General features: G+C 39.4%; 1 protein-coding gene across 1 annotated transcript in view; it reads right to left on the reverse strand.

The window, feature by feature from the left end:
• The window catches only part of LOC118400216 (protocadherin-15-like), a 239,626-nt gene that overhangs the window by 41,456 nt on the left and 176,190 nt on the right, over nt 1–21,980 (reverse strand). Inside the window, exon 25 of the mRNA XM_035796860.2 lies at nt 5,833–5,942. Coding sequence (XP_035652753.2) covers nt 5,833–5,942 — 110 coding nt within the window. The remainder of the gene's footprint in view (nt 1–5,832; nt 5,943–21,980) is intronic.

The raw sequence follows: 21,980 nt of genomic DNA on the forward strand, positions 1-21,980 counted from the left end.
AAAATAGCACTTTCAATATTTGGAAGACCCTCAGTCCTCTACACAATATTGTGCTGCTGATGCCAGGTGCCATAGCAGTCTCTTTCTGCTGTAAAGCAGAGGGTCACCAAACATGTGGTGCAGGTGATGGGGGACTTCATTTGGCAAAGAACACAGTGACGCCTCCATGCTGTGCCCTTTTCCCTTTGGCCATTGTTGTGGGCCTGCCCTCCCCTCAACATTCTCAAATAGGCTATTTCATTTCACAAATAATAATTAAAATTATTAATTTTAAACAACGGCATTGGCATAAGAAAAACTTACCAGCCCAAAACGATGTCCTCTCCGTTCAAAAAATATTCCTCCAATTGGGAATCTCTAAATGAATCATCCTCCAACAATCTCTCTCATTTCCTGATCAATTTCTTCTAAAATTGCGTGTACATCTGTATATCTAGACTTAGATTTAGCTTTCCCTGACTTAGTCGCCATACTGATTGATATATAAACAGCTGTAGACGCGCTTTTCCAAAACAACGCTGTATGTAACATGCGTTGCTCCTTCCGGTATGAAACTTCAATGAAAAATGACCCTCTTTACGCCGGAGTTTACTACATGGGTTGGTCTTCCAACACATAAACATTACATATTGCCGTTTACCTCAGCTCATTGGCTATCTACCCAGCTAGATTTCCAGACGATCAGTCATTGGGTTAAAATACAGTCAATCAACAAAACAGTGATGCACAATGATGTCATTACTTGTTGTCGGTTTCTTTCAGTCAATACGTCCCGCGAAATACGTCCCGTTGAAATAGTTGTTTTTTATGGGGCTCTATCCTCAGAAAATCGCATCGTATTCTTTCGCAGTAAATCCTTTTTTAAATCTGCAAGATTCTAGGCTTTCGAAACATGTGAGAGACACTTGTATTTTCATGAATGTTTAATATGACTATTTATGTAGCGATCACCGTATGTTGTCGAATTTCATCCTGCTAACAGGTTCTGTGCGCAGAGGTTAAATACCTACAGTTGAAGTCGGAAGTTTACATACACTTAGATTGTAGTTTCAAAATGCCTGAAGGTACCATGTTCATCTGTACAAACAATAGTATGCAAGTAAAAACACCATGGGACCACGCAGCCGTCATACTGCTCAGGAAGGAGACTCATTCTGTCTCCTAGAGATGAACGTACTTAGGTGTGAAAACCCAGAAAAACAGCAAAGGCCCTTGTGAAGATGCTGGAGGAAACAGGTATAAAGTATCTATACCCACAGTAAAACGAGTCTTATATCGACATAACCTGAAAGGCCGCTCAGCAAGGAAGAAGCCACTGCAAAAGAAACACCATAAAAAGACTATTATTTTTCAATCTTCAACATCGAAATGCTACCGAATTTGTTTTACTGAAACTTTTTACAAAGGATGGAGTCACTCATGATTCACTGAACAATATTTTGAAAGAGGAAGTACTTTAATAACCTCTTGGTGTTAGGGGGCAGTTTTTTCATTTTTGGGAAAAAAACGTTCCCGTTTTAAACAGGATATTTTGTCAGGAAAAGATGCTAGAATATGCATATAATTGACAGCTTTGGATAGAAAACACTAATGTTTCCAAAATGTTAAAGATATTGACTGTGAGTACAACAGAACTGATGTTGCAGGCGAAAGCCTGAGAAAAATACAATCCGGAAGTGCCCCAGGTTTTGAAATGCTGTTTCCAATGACTCCCTATTCAGCTGTGAATGTACCATCAACGAGCTTACGCTTTCTACGTATTCCCCAAGGTGTCTACAGCATTGTGACGTAGTTTTACGCATTTCTGTTGAAGAATAGCCATAGGCGGCCACATTGCGTAAGTGGTCACATGGTGGCTCCGAGAGAGATTCTCGCGTAAAATACAGAGGTAGCCATTATTCCAATCGATCCTAGTGAAAAATAAATTGTCCCGACGAATATATTATCGAATAGATATTAGAAAAACACCTTGAGGATGGATTCTAAACAACGTTTACCATGTTTCTGTCGATATCATGGAGCTAATTTGGCTGTCTACCTGGGATTCTCGTGAGTGAAAACATCCGAAGTTCATCAAAGGTAAACAATTTAATTTGATTGCTTTTCTGATTTCCGTGACAAGTTTGCCTGCTGCTAGCAAGGCATAATGCTATACTAGGCTATGATAAACTTGCACAAATGCTTGTCTAGCATTGGCTGTAAAGCATATTTTTAAAATGTGAGATGTCAGGGTGATTAACAAAAGGCTAAGCTGTGTTCCAATATATTTCACTTGTGATTTTCATGAATAGGAATATTTTCTAGGAAGATTTATGTCGGTTGCGTTATGCTAATTAGTGTCAGATGATGATAACGGTCCCATTCACGGGATGGGCGTCACTACAGGTTAAAACCTCTTTGGGATAGGGGGCAGCATTTTAACTTTTGGATAAATAGCGTGCCCAATTTCAACTTCCTGCTACTCATGCCAAGAATATAAGATATGCATATTATTAGTAGATTTGGATAGAAAACACTCTGAAGTTTCTAAAACAGTTTGAATCATGTCTGTGAGTATAACATAACTTATGTAGCAGGCAAAACCCAGAGGACTAACCATCCAGAATTTATTTTCTTTGAGGTCACTGTCTATTCAATGAATTTTCATTGGGAAATTAGATTTTTAAGGCACTTGTTTGCAGTTTCTACCGCTTCCACTGGATGTCACCAGTCTTTGGAAATTGGTTGACGTTATTCCTTTGTATAATGAAGAAGTACGGCCATCTTGGATCAGGGTAACGTTATGTGTACTGTTTGAGAATTGTGCAAGACTAAAAAAGTAGCACTTTGTGATCCTCCTGTATTGAAAACAGATAGACCCGTCTTCAATTTGATCGATTATTAACGTTTTAAAATACCTAACGTTGTATTACAAAGGTAGTTTGAAATGTTTTGGCAATGTTTACATGTAACTTTTGAGATATTTTGTAGTGATGTTGCGCAAATTGGAAGCTGTTTTTTTCTGGATCAAACACACCAAATAAATTGACATTTTGGATATATATCGATGGAATGAATCGAACAAAAGGACCATTTGTGATGTTTATGGGACATATTGGAGTGCCAACAAAAGAAGCTCGTCAAAGGTAAGGCATGATTTATATTTTTGAAATCTGACACATTGGCTGGATTCACAACAAGTGTAGCTTTAATTTGGTATCTTACATGTGTGATTTAATGAAAGTTTGAATTTATAGTATTTTATTTTATTTTGGCCCACTGCATTTTCCCTGGCAATTGGCCAAGTGGGACATTTGTGTCCTGCCTATCCCAGAGAGGTTTTAAGCATATGTTTTTGTTTCAGTCTCCTCCATCTCCACTAACCGAAGCTAATTGTATGGATTTTTTTCCCTATTAAGTATGTAAAATTCTCATATGTTCAGAAAGACTCATGTGTAGGCCAAATTACATAAGAGGAACTTCTTGATGCAATTAAAGCCTTTAATAAGTCCAGTAAAACTCCAGGTCTGGATGGCATATCAGTGGAAGTATTTACTCAGGGGACCATTATTAGCATGTTTTAACTTTGAAAAGGCTTTTGATAAATTACGACTGGAGTTTATATATAAACATATATTTCCATTTTGGAAAATCTCTTATAAAATGGATTCAAGTTATGTATAGTAACCCTAGGCGTAAAATTAAAAATAATGGCTACATCTCAGAAAGTTTTAAACTGTCAAGAGGAGTAAAACAAGATTGTCCACTATCGTCATATCTATTTATTATATCGAACTGTTAGCTGTTAAAATTAGATCCAACAATAATATTAATGTATTATAAATCCCTGGCTTAAAAACAAAGGTGACATTGTACATTGATGATTCATGTTTTCTTTTAAATCCACAATTAGAATCCCTCCACAGCCTCAGAGGATCTAGGTATTTTTTCAAATCGCTCCGGATTAAAACCAAATTATGATAAATGTACTATATTATGTATTGGATCAATAAAAAAATCTACCTTTACATTACCCTGAAGTTTACCAATAAAATGGTCTGACATAGATGTGGACATGCTCGGTATACTTAGACACAAAGGGTTGCAGTCTGTTTTCGAATGGGTGGCCAGTAATAAACTGGTCCTGAATATCTCTAAAATAAAGAGCATTGTACAAATCATTCCCTAAGTTCTAGACCTCAGCTGAATCTGGTCATGAATGGTGTGGCTGTTGAACAATTTGAGGAGACTAACTTGGTGTTACTTTAGATTGTAAACTGTCATGGTCAAAACATATAGATTCAATGGTTGTAAAGATGGGAGAGGTCTATCATCAATCCATGGAGCCTCAACAGGTGCATGTTTATCAATAATTGGAAGTTGCAATTTCATAAATTCATCAAGGGCAGTGTCTGCATGCTCATTATTAATCACATGAGACCAGAAACATTTTTAACATCATCCACATGAGAGTCACAGCAAAATATTTTGCATGATCTTTTATACAATATTTTAGGACCAGTTTTGGAACTTTGGCTTTCCTAGATCACTGCTTCCAATGGGTACAGATACAGCTTTAGAACAAAGTTCTACAATATTAGTAAACATGTGATCAATACATGGACTCACTCTGTGTCCAATAATAGTGTATAACATGATTTTTGCATGACTACCTCATCTCTATACCCCACACATACAATTAGCTGTAAGGTCCCTCAGGCGAGCGGTGAATTTCAAACACAGATTCAACCACAAACACCAGGGATGTTTTCCAATGCCTCTCAAAGAAGGGCACCTATTGGTAGATGGGTAAAAGTAGTTGTTGTATTTGGCGCATGTGACTAATACCATTTGATTTGATTTGAAGCACAAAGTGATTTTATTATTCTGTGACACAAATAAAGTGGTCTTGTTTCAATTATATGAAATTCTGTTGTATTTTTTCATGTTGAGAGACTTAAATCCGGCTGAGAATATCACAGTGAGATGACACCACACCTGTTGGATTTGCTACACTGACGCCTGTTTACCAGGCTGGTCTCCATCACTCAGAGGTAGAGCAAATTTACTATTTTTCTGGGTAGGTCAGAAAATGTGACACATCACTCTTTGCAAATGTGGGGTCTGAAATCTGACAGTTCAAGTCAGCTCCACTGACAGAATGGTAACGGAGAGCGCACCAATTGTGTTTTCTGGCACTATAAGGCATAGGTCTCTACAAAGTTCACAGGGTGCTTTGTACACTAAAATGTCAGTTGGACCACTCAAAGCTCCCCTTATAGGAGACATAACATCTGAGAGGTAAAAAATAAAATATTTTGTCTGTTGGTGAGCCAAAGGCCAACCACAAAAATGATAACCTCTTGTTTTTTAAAAACTTTTTGCACCCAGCTGCTGTACTGTAGTTGCACACTCTGTTTAAGAGTTATATTTAGGAGTAGACTGTGCATCACACATTAATAAAGACTATCGCACATTGACTTCACAGACATGGAAATAGACTGTGATAAAATAAAACTTCCACTGTGGTCTCAGACACCTGTTATCCCTTCCCTGAGAAGCACTCTTCATGGCTGCTACTTCAGGAGAGTAGAAATCACTGGCCGCTCATCTCTCCTCTGTACCTCCCTCCTTTGATATTTAGACTGGAGCTAACCATTTGCACATCTCCACTCTTGATTTCCCTGGATGCAATTGTAACACAAGTAAAGTGCATCCAATTTTTGTAGAATGGATTGTACATTATTCAATAGATCGTATGTTATTGCATTTAATAAACAGAAATATGACGTTTTCCTATTTTGGTGAGTGTTTCTTCTATCTATGGCACCAGGGGGTAATGTCTGCACTTACCACCTTTGTTTCCTCCCACGATGGAGTAGAAGATGGTCTGGTTGATGGCGGCTGCCAGGATGCTGCCCACCGGTCTGCCTACTGGGGACAGCTCACTGACAGGAGCAAACCTGCAGACAGAAACAGAGACAGAGATGGAGCGGACATGACTAAATATCCCTGGACACTTTACCACTGAGAACTTCCACTGAGAAAAACAATTGTGAAAAAAAAATCTGACAGTATGCTCCTTCCCACCACATTTAGCAGACACACTGTTGAATATGGCACATACACAACTTGCACTAAACAAAACCATATTCACACTTTTACAAGTTTCTACAATAGCAATTAGCACTTTATTTAATATTGACAAGTTCCAGCGCACATTAAGTCTGTGTCTTCAAGTAAAAATGTTGACATCTTTTAAAAACACTTAAAATAAGGCCTGTGTTTTCGTGTAGGCTGTTGTTTTGATACCCATGTAAATCTCTCTTGGACAAGTTGACTTTTATCAATATATTTGCTGTATTTACCCTCCCAAAATGAAATGATAATTAGCTGCTAATGTGGCTATCCTAAAGAGCTACAAAGGCCATGATGCTCTGGATGAAACTGCTGAATAGAGGCAAAGCTAAGAATCTCTGCAATCTCAGACCACCCTCGAAACCAAACAAGGATGGTCTATGGTGATACTGTACATGGGGTGGGCTGAGAGTGGCTGAGGGGTGGGATTAAAGAGTTTATATTTGGCAATGTATTATTGTTATCTGATTTCTGTATATAAAAGTACCATGTATATGGAAAATGTATGTATACAGTATGTAGCATACAATATATGTTTCATCGGAAGACGGAGGGTGGTGGATGGGTTCATTAGAAACAGAAAAATAATCTATGGATGAACCTTTTCATATGTGAGTTCCTAATATCTCTAACGGTGTGATGTCAGAATGCACTCACTGTTCCAAAATGTGATTGCTATGCAATAGTTAACCCCCGCTGCCCTCAAACCGATTTACTACAGGCTGTTTCAACTTGTCAAATTCAAATTATTTTCTACATTTTATTTTCGAACAACAGTTTGAATTGAGGTGTGTTCTCCCTCCTCATTCATTCATATAGAAGTAGCCCATTTATGATTGAGGCTTTACTGAACCGAACACACTTCCTTTCTTTGATGAGAGCCAAAGCAATTCACCAGTGTTTTCGCAGATCAAGTATGTAGACATTTGCGCAGTCTTGCACAAACCTTTCCCCCCTTGCATATTTTCTGGCTGGTCCAAGAATTGCCTTCATTGTTGTTTTCCTTTCAAATGATAACTTTGACTTGTGTGCGTTCCTATCAAAGTAAGTGCCTTATTTTCTGTACAGTTGTTGCTCAACTAAACATAGAATAAGGCTGTAATGTAACAAAACGTGGAAAAAGTCTGAATACTTTCCAAATGCACTGCAATCTAAAAGTGAATATCAGGTGCCTTAGATGTGTCTGTGTATATAAGAGGCAATAACATCTTTAGAGACAGAATATCAAGGGTCATTTTAATGCAGCATGTACAGAAATCAAAACATTTCCAGTGAGACAACATACTGTAACTTCCTGTGTATTCATGCAAAGCATGGACATAACATGGTGAACATTAGGTTCTGACATTGAGCAACTTCCAGTATCACATCAGTAAGCAAGCAAGGGTGAATAAATTACAGTACCAATTCACAACTGGGCTCTTGCTGTCTAAGCCTTTCACACCCTTTTGCTATAATTACAGACCTTCCACTTTATGCTCACTTATGATTTAATCCGATTTAAGTGTGCTCTTTTTAGATCGTTTAACAGTGATACCTGAGACAGACTTGGCAAAGACCAACAGACTAAATGACAAGCCATTTAAATGTTATGGAAGCTAATGAGGTGCTACTGTGTGGTAATGGCTCTGGGACTTGTTAGAATATAAACAAATATAAGTGCCCCTGGAAAAGTAGCAAGGCTATGGTTGGGCTAGGTTAGCATGTCTGTAACTCTAGTTAAGGCTAATACTATACATTAGCAGGCCTACCTCTGGCCCTCTGGCCCATTGATTAGACCACGTCGGCCAGCATTTAGACTGCCATTGAACTCTGTTTTGTAGGTGAATATACATTCACCAGAGAACAAATTGGACAAGCTCCCTTCAAGACTATCTTATCAATGGGACCTGAAGAACTAGTATCCTATGTTTTTCCGTGTTGTGGCTGAATCAGGATATGGATAACATTCCATACATCTTCAAGATCAGAGGGCACTAAGACAGCATTCAACGAGTTGTGTCGGGCCATAAGCAAAAACAAGCAAATGTACATCCAGACGCGGCGCTTCCATTGGAAGGTGATATTAATGCAGGGAAACTGAAATTAATTTGACCTCATTTTTACCAGCATGTCAACTTTGCAACTAGAGGAAACAAAATGCACCTAGGTCACCTTTACTCCATACAACTTGACACCACACACAGAAACACATACAAGGTTCTCCCTCACCCTCCCTAAGGCAAATCTGACCATAGCAGCACCCACCCGTAGCACGCACTCCAGCAGGTATATTTCACTGGTCACCCCCAAAGCCAACTCCTGCTTTGGCCGCCTTTCCTTCCAGTTCTCTGCTGCCAGTGACTGGAACAAATTGCAAAAATTGCTTAAGCTGGAGACTTATACGTCTCTCATGAACTTTAAGCATCAGCTGTCAGAGCAGCTTACCGATCATTGCACCTGTCCATAGCCCATCTGTAAATAGCCCACCCAACTACCTCATCCCTATGTTTTTTATTTTCTTCTGTTTTGCACCCCAGTATCTCTACTTGCACATTCATTTTCTACACATCTATCACTCCAGTGTTTAATTGCTAAATTTCAATTATTTCACCGCTGTGGCCAATTTATTGCCTTACCTCCCTAATCTTACTACATTTACATTTACTTGGCCAGTTCGCAGTTGTAAATGAGGACTTGTTCTCAACTGGCCTACTTGGTTAAATGAAGGTGTGAAAAGAAAAACATCCAATGAGCCATCAAACATGCAAAGCATCAATACAGGACTAAGATTGAATCCTACTACACCAGCTCTGATGCTCGTCGGATGTGGCATGGCGTGCAAACTATCAGGGATTACAAAGGGAAATTCAGCCATGAGCTGCCAGCCTCCCAGACGAGGTAAATGTCTTCTATGCTCGTTTTGAGGCAAGAAACACTGAACCATGCATTAGAGCACCAGCAGACCGAACAACTGTGTGATCACACTCTCCATAGCCAATTTGAGTAAGACATTTAAACAGGTTAATATTCAGATGGATTATCAGGACGCGTACTCAGAGCATGCGCTGACCAGCTGGTGGGTGTCTTCACTGACATTTTCAACCTCTTCCTGACCCAGTTTGTAATACCTACATCTTTCAAGCAGACCACCATAGTCCCTGTGCCCAAGAACACCAAAGTATCCTGTCTAAATGAAACCGTAGCACTCACATCTGTAGCCATGAAATGCTTTGACGCTATCATCCCAGACACCCTGGACCAGTTCGTATAGTGCCCCAACAGATCCACATACAGTATGACACAATTTATATTGCACTATACACAGCCTTCTCCCACTGGGATAAGATAAATGCCTATGCGAGAAAGCTGCTTATTGACTACAGCTCAGCGTTCAATACCATAGTGCCCTCCAGGTGGTGACACTCCCTGTTAACCCATGACTGCATGCAGCGCACGACACCACCACCATCATTATTATATTTTCTGATGACACAACGGTGCTGGGCCTGATCACCAACGACTATGAGACCGCCTATAGAGAGCAGGTCAGCGACCTGGCAGTGTGGTGCCAGGACAACAACCTCTCCCTCAACGTCAGCAAGACAAATGATTTGATTGTGGACTATAGGAAACAGAGGGATGAGCAGTGGGATGTAGTGGAGCGGATTGAGAGCTTCAAGTTCTTTGGTTTCCACATCACTAACGAACCACCATGGTCTACCAAACCAACACAGTCATGAAGAATGCATGACAATGCCTCTTCCCCATCAGGAGGCTGAAAAGATTTAGCATGTGCCCGCATTTCCTCAAAAAGTACATACAATACAGCTGCACACTTGAGAGCATCTTGACTGGCTGCATCACCACTTGGTATGGAAACTGCTTGTCATCCGACCACAAGGCACTACAGTGGGTAGAGCATACGGCCCAGTACATCACTAAAGCCGAGCCTCCTGCAATCCAGGACCTCTATACCAAGAGGTGTCAGAGGAAGGCCCTAACAATTGTCAGAGATTAAAACCACCCGACTATTGTCTCTGCTACAGCACGGCAAGCATTACCAATACATCAAGTCTGGACGGCATAAATAGTTAACCAAATAGCGACCCAGACTATCTGCATTAACTTCTTGGTGATAGGGGGGCAGTATTGAGTAGCTTGGATAAATAAGGTGCCCAGAGTAAACTGCCTGCTACTCTGTCCCAGATGATAATATATGCATATTATTAGTAGTATTAGATAGAAAACTCTCTGAAGTTTCTAAAACTGTTTGATTGCTGTCTGAGTATAACAGAACTCATATGGCAGGCGAAAACCTGAGACAAATCCAACCCGGAAGTGAGAAATCTGAGTTTTGTAGTTTCATTTAAGTGATTGCCTATCCAATATGCCAATATGCTTCCAGCAGATGTCAACAGTCTTTAGAAAGTTATTTGAGACTTCTATTGTGGAAGGGTGTCGAATAACAGCTGTTTCAACAAGTGGACTAGGCTGAGGCCAATCAGTATACTGTGCAGTCACGCAGGTGCGCCATTCCTTCTTTTACCTCTAATGAATACCTTATTGTCCGGTTGTAATATTATCGAAGATTTATTATAAAAAGACCCGAAGGATTGATTGTAAACATCATTTGACATGTTTCTACAAACTGTAATGGAACTCTTTTGACTTTTCGTCTGGATTTTGCACTCGCGCATTGTGCCTTTGGAATAGTGATCTAAAAGCGCGAACAAAACAGAGGTATTTGGACACAAATATGGACGTAATCGAACAAAACAAACATTTCTTGAGGAAGTGGGAGTCCTGGGAGTGCATTCCGATGAAGATCAGCAAAGGTAGGTGAACATTTATAATGCTATTTATGAATGTTGTTGACTCCTCACTTTGCTGAATGGCTTGCTTTTGTGGCTGAACGCTGTTCTCAGATTGTTAAATATTGTGCTTTTGCCGTAAATCTTTTTTGAAATCTGACACAGCGGTTGCATTAAGAACAAGTTTATCTTTAATTCTATGTAAAACATGTATATTTCATCAAAGTTAATGATGAGTATTTCTGTTATTTAATGTGGCTTTCTGCAATTTCTCCGGATGTTTTGGAGGCATTTCTGAACATGGCGCCAATGTAAACTGAGGATTCTGGATATAAATATGAACTTGATCGAACAAAACATACATGTATTGTGTAACATTGAGTCCTGGGAGTGTCATCTGATGAAGATCGTCAAAGGTTAGTGATTAATTTTTATCTATATTTCTGCTTTTTGTGATACCTCTCTTTGGTTGGAAAATGGCTGAATGCTTTCTGTGACTAGTTGCTGACCTAACATAATGAATGATATGTTCTGCTTTCGCCGAAAAGCCTTTTTGAAATCGGACACTGGTTGGATTAACGAGAAGTGTAAATTTTTAAATGGTACTTGTATGGTTGAGTAATTTTAAATATGATATTTCTGTTGTTTTGAATTTGCCAACAAAGGGTATATAACAAAGTATTGAGATAAACTTTTGTTATTGACCAAATACTTATTCTCCACCATAATTTGCAAATAAATTCATTAAAAATCCTACAAATGTGATTTTCTGGATTGTTTTTCTCATTTTGTCTGTCATAGTTGAAGTGTACCTATGATGAAAATTACAGGCCTCTCTCATTTTTTTAAGTGGGAGAACTTGCACAATTGGTGGCTGACTAAATACTTTTTGCCCCACTATGTGGTCGAGTGTGGAGCGAGGAGCAGAGCGTAATTTGAGCAGATTAAATATATCCCACTCCAATTGCGCTCTGATACTACTCAACCACAAATCCTGGGCATGCTCTGCCTCGTATTTGTCTGATCCTTGACTGTTGCTGAAAGACATATTCAAGCTAGAGACCTCTATCCCTCATATCAGGAATATATGTACCCGCTCAGAGAAACAAGCCCTTAAATCATCCACGCAGTGGACAAGGGAGGAGCTGCTCTAGGATCAGCTTTATCCATTCAAATCGTACCTTAACAGTACAATTATAGAGATATTACCACCTGTGGCTGCAAATATTGAGGGTGATTATTCTAATGCTTACCCAATAAAAAAATCACTAAATCACTGATATTGGCACATCATTGCACACATAAGACATCATATATTGGGATCATCATATATTGGGATAAAATTACAGACAAGTAGAAAAATGTAACTCAAGTGATTGAACATTAAATGTATTTCAATATGATTCAAATAGGCTTATAGCCTACTGTTTATATTTCAATGCAGTCATCTTGGTTTTCATTTGAAACTACTTTTTTATGCACCACTTGTTTGTATCAATTGCAAAGACGTTTATATTTTTCGTCAGTTTCAGATTAACTATATTATCCCGCCAGGGGGTAATTCATTTGGGCATGTGCTTAACTCTCTTAAGTATCGGACCCTTTTAAAAACATGTTTTAGCCTAAAATGACATACACAAATCTAATTGCCTGTAGCTCAGGACCTGAACAGTGGGTTAACTGCCTTAATCAGGGGTAGAACAACATATTTTGAATTTGGCAGCTCTGAGATTTGAACTAGAAACCTTTCAGTTACTGGCCAGTCACACTAACCTCAAGGTTACCTGCCACCCCATTTGGCTCTGAATGCCACACTGTCCCATCTCAAAGTAAGTGTCCAGTGGAATTCTCACTTTTAAAAGTTCCTATACCCAAATCATGTTGTTGAGTCCTATACTGGTATTTGTGGCCAAAGCAGACATTTGAGAAAATCCCACTTTAAAGTTGTATCTCAAACAGACATGGTTGCCATTTCCTCATAGAGGACGATGTCATCATTCTGAGGAGGATGAACAGGCCAATCAGCAGTCTACTCGCATTAATATTTTTAATGACCGGTACATGCTCACACCAAAGCTGATTTTTAAAACATACTGTACTTATTACATTTTTTTTTTAATTAGAAAGAACACTATTTAACTTATATTGTAATTCATTTTAAGTCACACCTCCTAGAAATCTGAAAACACTGGGCAGTTACTTAAAGTATGTAGTCCCACACAACACATGACACCACGTCACATCACAGATATTTCACTGGATAATTGAACACATATGGGGAGGCGCCTCTCTGTCAAATGTATGGATACTTTGACTAGCTGTGCTATGGGACAGACAAGGCTTTTTGTCCTAACCTGCCTGCGGTGCCTTGTAGACAGACAGGTGCCGTCCTCCATGGCTGATGACATAATTATCTACCATGCACGCATTTATACACACACACACGATAATATTGAAAGATAATATAGTTGGCTAGCGCCAGAGTCTAAATGCTAAGTACAGAAACATACAAAGGTTTTTCTAAAGGTTTGTCTGTAGTAACATTGAACTTCTGTGGACAGCATGATATGAGTTACCTCTGCTACTTAGCACCTGTATATGACTGATGTGATGCCTGTCTGCTTTGCAGGGAGAGGTGAATGTCAGACCTAACTATGCTGAGTTCAAGGCTTAGGCCAGCCCTTCAAGTCTCCAGGTACAAATAAAGTCATACATTATGTATGGACATGGATTATCCTTTACTGTGAATGTTTGTGTAGCCTACTATGTGTGTTTTTGTTTGCAGTGATGTAAAGTACTTTTCTTTACTATTTATATTTTTGAGAACTGTTACTTTTCCTTCACTACATTCCTAATGAAAATATTGTAATTTTGACCAAATATATTTTCCCTGAAAACCCAAAGTTTTCGTTTCATTTTGAATGCTTAGCAGAAGAGGAAAATAGTCACATTTTCAAACTTATCAAGAGAACACATGGTCATCCCTACTGCCTCTGGCTTGGCTGACTGATTAAATACAAATGCATCTTTTGTAAATAATCTCTGCATGTTGGAGTGTGAACCTGGCAATTCGTAAATTTTACAAACAAGAAAATGTTGCCGTCTACTTTGCTTAATAAAAGGAATTAAGTGATTTATACTGTTAGGTTCTAATTCTCAGAGTAAAAAATGCAACGGATACTATGAACAAAAATCACGCAACATTTCAACGTCCTGCTACTCATGCCAGGAATACAGTATATGCATATGATTAGTATGTGTGGATAGAAAACACTCTGACGTTTCTAAAACTGGTTAAATCACGGCTGTGACTATAACAGAACGTGTGTTTCGTCGAAAAGCCCAAGGAAAACTGATCACCAAAAAGTGGAAACAATATCAATGTGCCAATTGCATGTATTGTCTATGGCACAGCAAAATAGATGGCTCCAAGCTTACAAGTCCTACAGCTTCCACATGATATCGCCAGTCTTGGCAATTGCCTGGAGGTTGTTCCTTGGTCAAACGAAGAAGAGAGACCCCATACCATCCGGTGTACGACAGGATGTTTTGGAAGAGAGATTTCCGACCATGATTTGAAGACGTGGAGCTATTGAATACACATCGCCCCGTGATCAATTTGATAGATTATTAACGTTTACTAATACCTAAAGTTGGATTATAAAAGCATTTTGAAGTGTTTTGTGAAAGTTTATAGGCAACTTTTTTAATAAAAAAAAAATGACGTTGCGTTTTGAAACAGTTTTTTCTGGATCACACAGTTTTCATAGATGACCCAATAGTGATGTTTATGGGACATATAGGAGTGCAACAAAGAAGCTCAAAAGGTAATTAATGTTTTAGATTTTATTTCTGTGTTTTGTGTAGCGCATCCGCTTCAGGTATTTCGGGGTGTTGCATGCTATCAGATAATAGCTTCTCATGCTTTCGCCGAAAAGCATTTTACAAATCTGACTTGTTGGCTAGATTCACAACGAGTGTAGCTTTAATTCAGTACCCTGCATGTGTGTTTTAATGAACGTTTGAGTTTTAACGAGTGCTATTAGCATTTGGCGTGGCGCATTCACATTTCCTGATGGCTGGGTGGGACGCAGACGTCTCAGGTGGCGCTAAGAGGTTTAACCAACTTCTCCTTCTCTCCAGCCCTTACATATTTTATGGTTCGACAGGAAGACAAAGTGATGAGGTAATAAACTGTTCCTTCTCCCTTGAGGTGATCTGATTTGACCTCAACCCCCTTGATGCCTAATCCAAAGTTCTCCACCCTTATCACCTATAGCAATCCTGTGACTGCCTTCCCCTCTACTCAGTACATTCCAAAGCCATCTGGCTCCTACAAATAACGATTAACTTCTGATGTAAAAACCAGTTTCTATCACTCCTCATATATTCTAGTTTTTACCATAATCTAACAATACGTTTACTTTTACTTTTGATAGTTAAGTATATTTTACCAATTAGATTTAATTTTGGTACTTAAGTATATTTAAAACTTTTAGACTTTTACTCAAGCAGTATTTTACTGGCTGACTTTCTATTAAGGTATCTATACTTTTATGACAATTGAGTACCTTTTCCACAACCCTCTCTCTCTGTGTCTGTCTGTGTGTGTGTGTGTGTGTGTGTGTGTGTGTGTGTGTGTGTGTGTGTGTGTGTGTGTGTGTGTGTGTGTGTGTGTGTGTGTGTGTGTGTGTGCGTGCGTGCGTGCGTGCGTGCGTGCGTGTGTGGCCTTCTGTGTATTCCCACACATGTATATGTCTGTTTTAGAACAAAAATGGGAGAAAGAGCAGAGAAAGAGTGTTTTGGAGGCTGGAGAGTAAGACAGAGATTGAGTAAGCGTTTATGTGTGTGGACGAGCACATTACAGTATGCATATCAAATCCAGAGACAGCAGTCTTATGTCAAGCAGGGATCAAACTCATGATATGTCTGTTCTTGAACTGATATGCAATACTGATGCAGATCATCTCTCTAAGCAGTTTAAACAAATCAACTGAACATTTTTTCTTTGGTAATTCCTTTTGCATTTTGAGCAACAGTTATAAAGGCCTTCCAAAAGATAGCATTTATATTCACAGGTAATTTATAAGTCTTTAATGAGTTGCTAAATGTCTAGATGAGCTAAAGTATGATTAGTGGTACAGGTCCCTAGACAGTACTTTATTTCAGAACAAAGGCCATTAGCAGCACCATGGAAAGTACTGAATCACAGAAAATATACAACAGCTACAGTATGGTCTATAAACATAACAGGACCGAGACTTTCTGTGTTACTGGGTTGAGATATCGCCAAAATTCTCTCTTAATCCTTGTTCAACTGCAGTAAGACTTAAGACTCTTGAGCAGGAATACTGTACTATCAAGGAAACACTTTCTCAAGGGTATTAAAACAAAAATCAGTTGTACTTTATCTCTAAATTTCTCAATAGCAAAGCCTATGTGTTTTCCTGTAGTAATACTGGATACAGACATCACTAGCTGTCTTGGTTTGCTATGCTAACAGCATGTCTAAGAGGCTGGCTCAATAATACGCTGTGGTGGGGTGTTGTTCAGTGGCCCGCTGGGCTGCATGCTAATATCACAGGAGATAGTCAGTGTCATCAACCGAAGAGAAAGACAGATCTGCAATCTTAAAGGTCCCTCTTAGAACAGCTGCATCAAAGAAGAAACAAAGAATATCTTACCCTTTTCCTTAACCCTTGGTAGACAAAATAGAACAAAATAACAAACCACCCATGGTCTTGCTCATGTGAGGTTGCTGACAACAGACAATACTCATTCTAGCATGCCCATCTAGTGACAATTATCTTAAAACTGAGCAAAGGACTGAACTAACTAAAAACAAATCATAGGCTATGGGCATGGGATGGTCTCAAAGAGCTTATGCATTTGGCTCAAGTTTGGAATGGGGTTATTATAAGCACATAGAGTTAGACAACATTATCCTCTTGCTTAGAACAAGTGTGATCCAATAAATGTTTTTGTAATACATTGTGTCTGGAATATACTGTCAAAACAAAATGACCATGTTAATAAGTTGCTTCAAGCACTGTGCGTGGCAATTAAGCAAGGTTTCACAATGGTTTCAGCTTGGTGTAAGGGTAATACATGATTAATTCATTTTTAACAAGCTATAACACTGCTACTGCATCCGCTTAGGCGAGAGAGAAAAGGGAAGTAGAAAGGTACATAGGAGAAAATGAGTCAGGCACGAGAGAGAGAAATGGAAGAGCCAAGAAGGTGGAGGAAACCAGATGAAAGAGTGAACTGAGAGAAATACACCTGAGAGAGAGAAAGCGAGAACAGCTAATAGAGAAGCTGTAATTGCTGTGATCATCAAATGACTACGTGAGGAATGGCAAGACTTGGTGTTCTGTGATTTAACTTCTTATGGCTGCAGGGGCACTTTTGAGTAGCTTGGATGAAAGGTGCCCAGAGTAAACTGCCTGCTCCTCAGTCCCAATTTGTAATATATGCATCATATTAGTACATTTGCATAGAAAACACTCTGAAGTTTCTAAAACTGTTTGAATGATGTCTGTGAGTATAACAGAACTCATATGTCAGGCAAAAACCTGAGAAGAAATCCAAACAGGAAGTGGGAAATCTGAGGTTGGTCGATTTTCAACCCAGACCCTATTGAATACACAGTGGGATATTGGTTATGTTGCACTTCCTAAGGCTTCCACTAGATGTCAACCGTCTTTAGAAATTGGAATTAGGTTTCTACTGTTATGTGGGGCCGGATGAGAGCTCTTTGAGTCAGTGGTCTGGCAAAGAGCCAGGTCCTGGTCATGCACATTTCACATGATAGCGAGCGTGCCTTGGCTTTTCTACAGACAATGGAATTCTCCGGTTGGAATGTTATTGAAGATTTATGATAAAAGCATCCTAGAGATTGATTCTATACTTAGCTTGAAATGTTTCTACTACCTGTAATATAACTTTTTAGAGTTTTTGTCTAACGTTCGGCTGGACCTGCACAAGCTTTTGGATATGTGTACTAAATGCCCTAACAAAAGTAGCTACTTGGACATAAATAATGGACATTATCGAACAAATCAAACATTTATTGTGGAACTAGGATTCCTGGGAGTGCATTCTGATGAAGATCATCAAAGGTAAGGGAATATTTATAATGTTATTTCTGATTTCTGTTGACTCCAACATGGCGGATAATAAAAAATAAAAAATCTGAGCACCATTCTCAGATTATTGCATGGTTTGCTTTTTTCCGTAAAGTTTTTTTGAAATCTGACACAGCGGTTGCATTAAGGAGAGGTATATCTATATTTCCATGTCTAACAATTGTATTTTCATCGACATTTATAATGAGTATGTCTCTAAAATGATGTGGCTCTCTGCAATATCACCGGATGATTTTGGAACTAGTGAACGTAACGCGCCAATGTATACTGAGATTTTTTTTAGATATAAATATGAACTTTATCAAACAAAACATGCATGTATTCTGTAACATGAAGTCCTATGAGTGTCATCTGATGAAGATAATCAAAGGTTAGTGACTAATTCTATCTCTATTTGTGCTTTTTGTGACTCCTCTCTTTGCCTGGAAAAAATGGCTGTGTTTTTCTGTGAGTTGGTGGTGACCTAACATAATCATTTGTGGTGCTTTCGCTGTAAAGCCTATTTGAAATTGGTCACTGTGGTGGGATTAACAACAAAATTACCTTTAAAACGGTATAAGATACATGTATGTTTGAGGAATTTTAATTAGGAGATTTCTGTTGTTTTGAATTTAGCGCCCTGCACTTTCACTGGCTGTTGTCATATTGATCCCGTTAACAGGATTGCAGCCATAAGACGTTTTTAAAGGATACATTCCCAGCCCACAGCTCTCAACCCTCAGCTCTCAGCTCAGGGTAAATGCTGGAGGAAGATAAGCAGCAGGACTAAGGGAAAGATGCTTATGCAGAAGGTCTGCTACAACGGGCAAGGAAAGTAAAGTAGCCTCCCTCTGTATTGTACAGTAGGGATTCACAGGATTGCCAGGGCTTAGAAAAAGCTTACCCCTCCTCTCCTGCAGTAAGACAAAATACATATTCATTGCAGTCCATGGTACCCAGTGGTAAAGACTTCCCACAGTGATGTGTTTGTGAGTTCCATCTAAAAAAAAGCCATTCATTGTGATAAATTAACGTTTCATACAGGGTGAACATTATTCTTGAAATAGGCCCTAGTTTATATTAGCCTATTAGTTGGTTGACTTGTATTTAAATGGTATATACAGCACATTCATAAAATATTCTGACCCCTTCACTGAAATACCCCATTTACATAAATATTCAGACACTTTGCTATGAGACTCGGAATTGAGCTCAAGTCTACTGCAGCACATTGTGCCTTAGCTTGTGTCATTGAAATTCTGAGCACAAAATTGTTTGTTTGTAATACTGCACCTAGCGTTAATTACAGAAGCCTTACATCACCATGCTTTACCATAGTGATAGTATTGGCCAGATAATGAGCGGTGCCTGGTTTCCTCCAGACGTGATGCTTCGCATTCTGGCCAAAGTGTTCAATCTTGGTTTCACCAGACCAGAGAATCTTGTTTCTCATGGTCTGAAAGTCCTTTAGGCGCCTTTTGACAAATTCCCAGCGGGCTGTCATGTGTCTTTTATTGGGGAGTGGCTTCCGCCTGGCCACTAACTTAAGGCCTGATTGGTGGAGTGCTGCAGAGATGGTTGTCCTTCTGGCAGGTTCTCCCATAATCCACAGAGGTACTCTGAAGCTCTGTCAGAGTGACCATCGGGTTCTTGGTCACCTCCCTGACCAAGGCCCTTCTCCAACTATGGCTCAGTTTGGCCGGGCGGACAGCTCGAGGAAGAGTCTTGGTGGTTCCAAACGTCTTCCATTTAAAAATGATGGAGGTCACAGTGTTCTTGGGGACCTTCAATGCTGCGGAACTGTTTTGGTACCATTCCCCAGTTATGTGTCTCAACACAATCCTGTCTCAGAGCTCTACGCACAATTCCTTCGACCTCATGGCTTGGTTTTTGCTCTGACATGGACTGTCAACTTTGGAACCTTATATTGATAGGTGTTTGCCTTTCCAAATCATGTCCAATCAATTTAATTTACCACAGGTGGACTCCAATCAAGTTGTAGAAACATCAAGGACAATCATTAGAAACAGGATGCACCTGAGCTCAATATCGAGTCTCATAGCCAAGGGTCTGAATGCTTATGTAAATAAGGTATTTCTGTTTTTTATTTGTAATAGATTTGCAAACATAAAAACAAACTGTTTTCGCTATGCCATTATGGGGTATTGTGTTTAGATTGATGAGGACCATTTTTATTTATTCCATTTTAGAATTAGGATGTAACATAACAAAATGTGGAAAAGGGGAAGGGGTCTGAACACTTTGAATGCACTGTATACTCCTCATTATATACAGTCTGTATGCAAGGAAAACAGAGCTCCAATGCATTATATTTTACAAACTTCTCTCAACAACCCTTGTCTTCACACATTTTGGTAAATCTTCTCACATTGTGCACAATATCCCAGCTGAGACACAAGCATCAGCAAACATAATTACACAATAATAACTGCTTTAAATAATAGATTGTCAACTCTGGGCCCCAAAAAAATTAATTGAAGCTTGCAGATACATTATTCATCTTCACTGATGATGGGTATACAATGTTTTAAAATATTTATCATGGCCTGATGAGGGAGAATGTGACCTGAGGGGTATACTACGATGCAAGCTCGATCTACTCAGGGATTTCTAAAGCTAGCCAGCTTCAGTTAGCTTCACATTCCAGCTCATGCTTCATCCGTAATAGACGGTGGATATTGCTCATCCGTCTGCTGCTAACTCTAACAGGCTTGTAACTGAGCATGCATTTCGCACGTGGCTCGTCGAACGCATAACTGTTCATTGAGACAATGCTGAAACATCAATACATGGGTGAGTCAGTGTCACATTTACATTTTTAGGTAAATGGTGTGAAATAGGCTCATAGAAGTGGCGTGTTTATTTTATTCTTTATCGTTAATGCCTCACACCTCTGGTGTGCTTTGTTATTCAGTTTATTAAATGTGTAAAGTGATAGGTATTTTAACATTGCTATATTTTTACACACAAAAAAATACATTTGATTAAATTATTTAATCTATCTTCTTCAAATTAAGGGGATGATGGCAATTTTTGCGAGGGAGGGAATCTGATTTCATTAGTACTCAACTCGCGGCTCAGACAACTCAGTTAGCCCTGAGTTAGCATGCCCTGGAGCCGATTATCAGAGTTGACCAATGTTACCTCGCTTACTGCTCTTAAATACAAGTAAAACTAAATGCATGCTCTTCAACCGATCGCTACCTTCACCTACCCGCCTGTCCAACATCACTACTCTGGACGGCTCTGACTTAGAATAAGTGGACAAATACTTAGGTGTCTGGTTAGACTGTAAACTCTCCTTCCAGACCCATATCAAACATCTCCAATCCAAAGTTAAATCTAGAATTGGCTTCCTATTTCGCAACAAAGCATCCTAAACTCATGCTGCCAAACATACTCTTGTAAAACTGACCATCCTACCAATCCTCGACTTTGGCGATGTCATTTACAAAATAGCGTCCAATACCCTACTCAACAAATTGGATGCAGTCTATCGCAGTGCAATCCGTTTTGTCACCAAAGCCACATATACTACCCATCATTGCGACCTGTACGCTCTCTTTGGCTGGCCCTCGCTTCATACTCGTCGCCAAACCCACTGGCTCCATGTCATCTACAAGACCCTGCTAGGTAAAGTCCCCCTTATCTCAGCTCGCTGGTCACCATAGCATCTCCCACCTGTAGCACACGCTCCAGCAGGTATATCTCTCTAGTCACCCCAAAACCAATTCTTTCTTTGGCCGCCTCTCCTTCCAGTTCTCTGCTGCCAATGACTGGAACGAACTACAAAAATCTCTGAAACTAGAAACACTTATCTCCCTGACTAGCTTTAAGCACCAACTGTCAGAGCAGCTTACAGATTACTGCACCTGTACATAGCCCACCTATAATTTAGCCCAAACAACTACCTCTTTCCCAA

This window comes from Oncorhynchus keta, chromosome 2 (genome assembly GCF_023373465.1).
Source record: "Oncorhynchus keta strain PuntledgeMale-10-30-2019 chromosome 2, Oket_V2, whole genome shotgun sequence".
NCBI classification, from domain to species: Eukaryota; Metazoa; Chordata; class Actinopteri; order Salmoniformes; family Salmonidae; genus Oncorhynchus; species Oncorhynchus keta.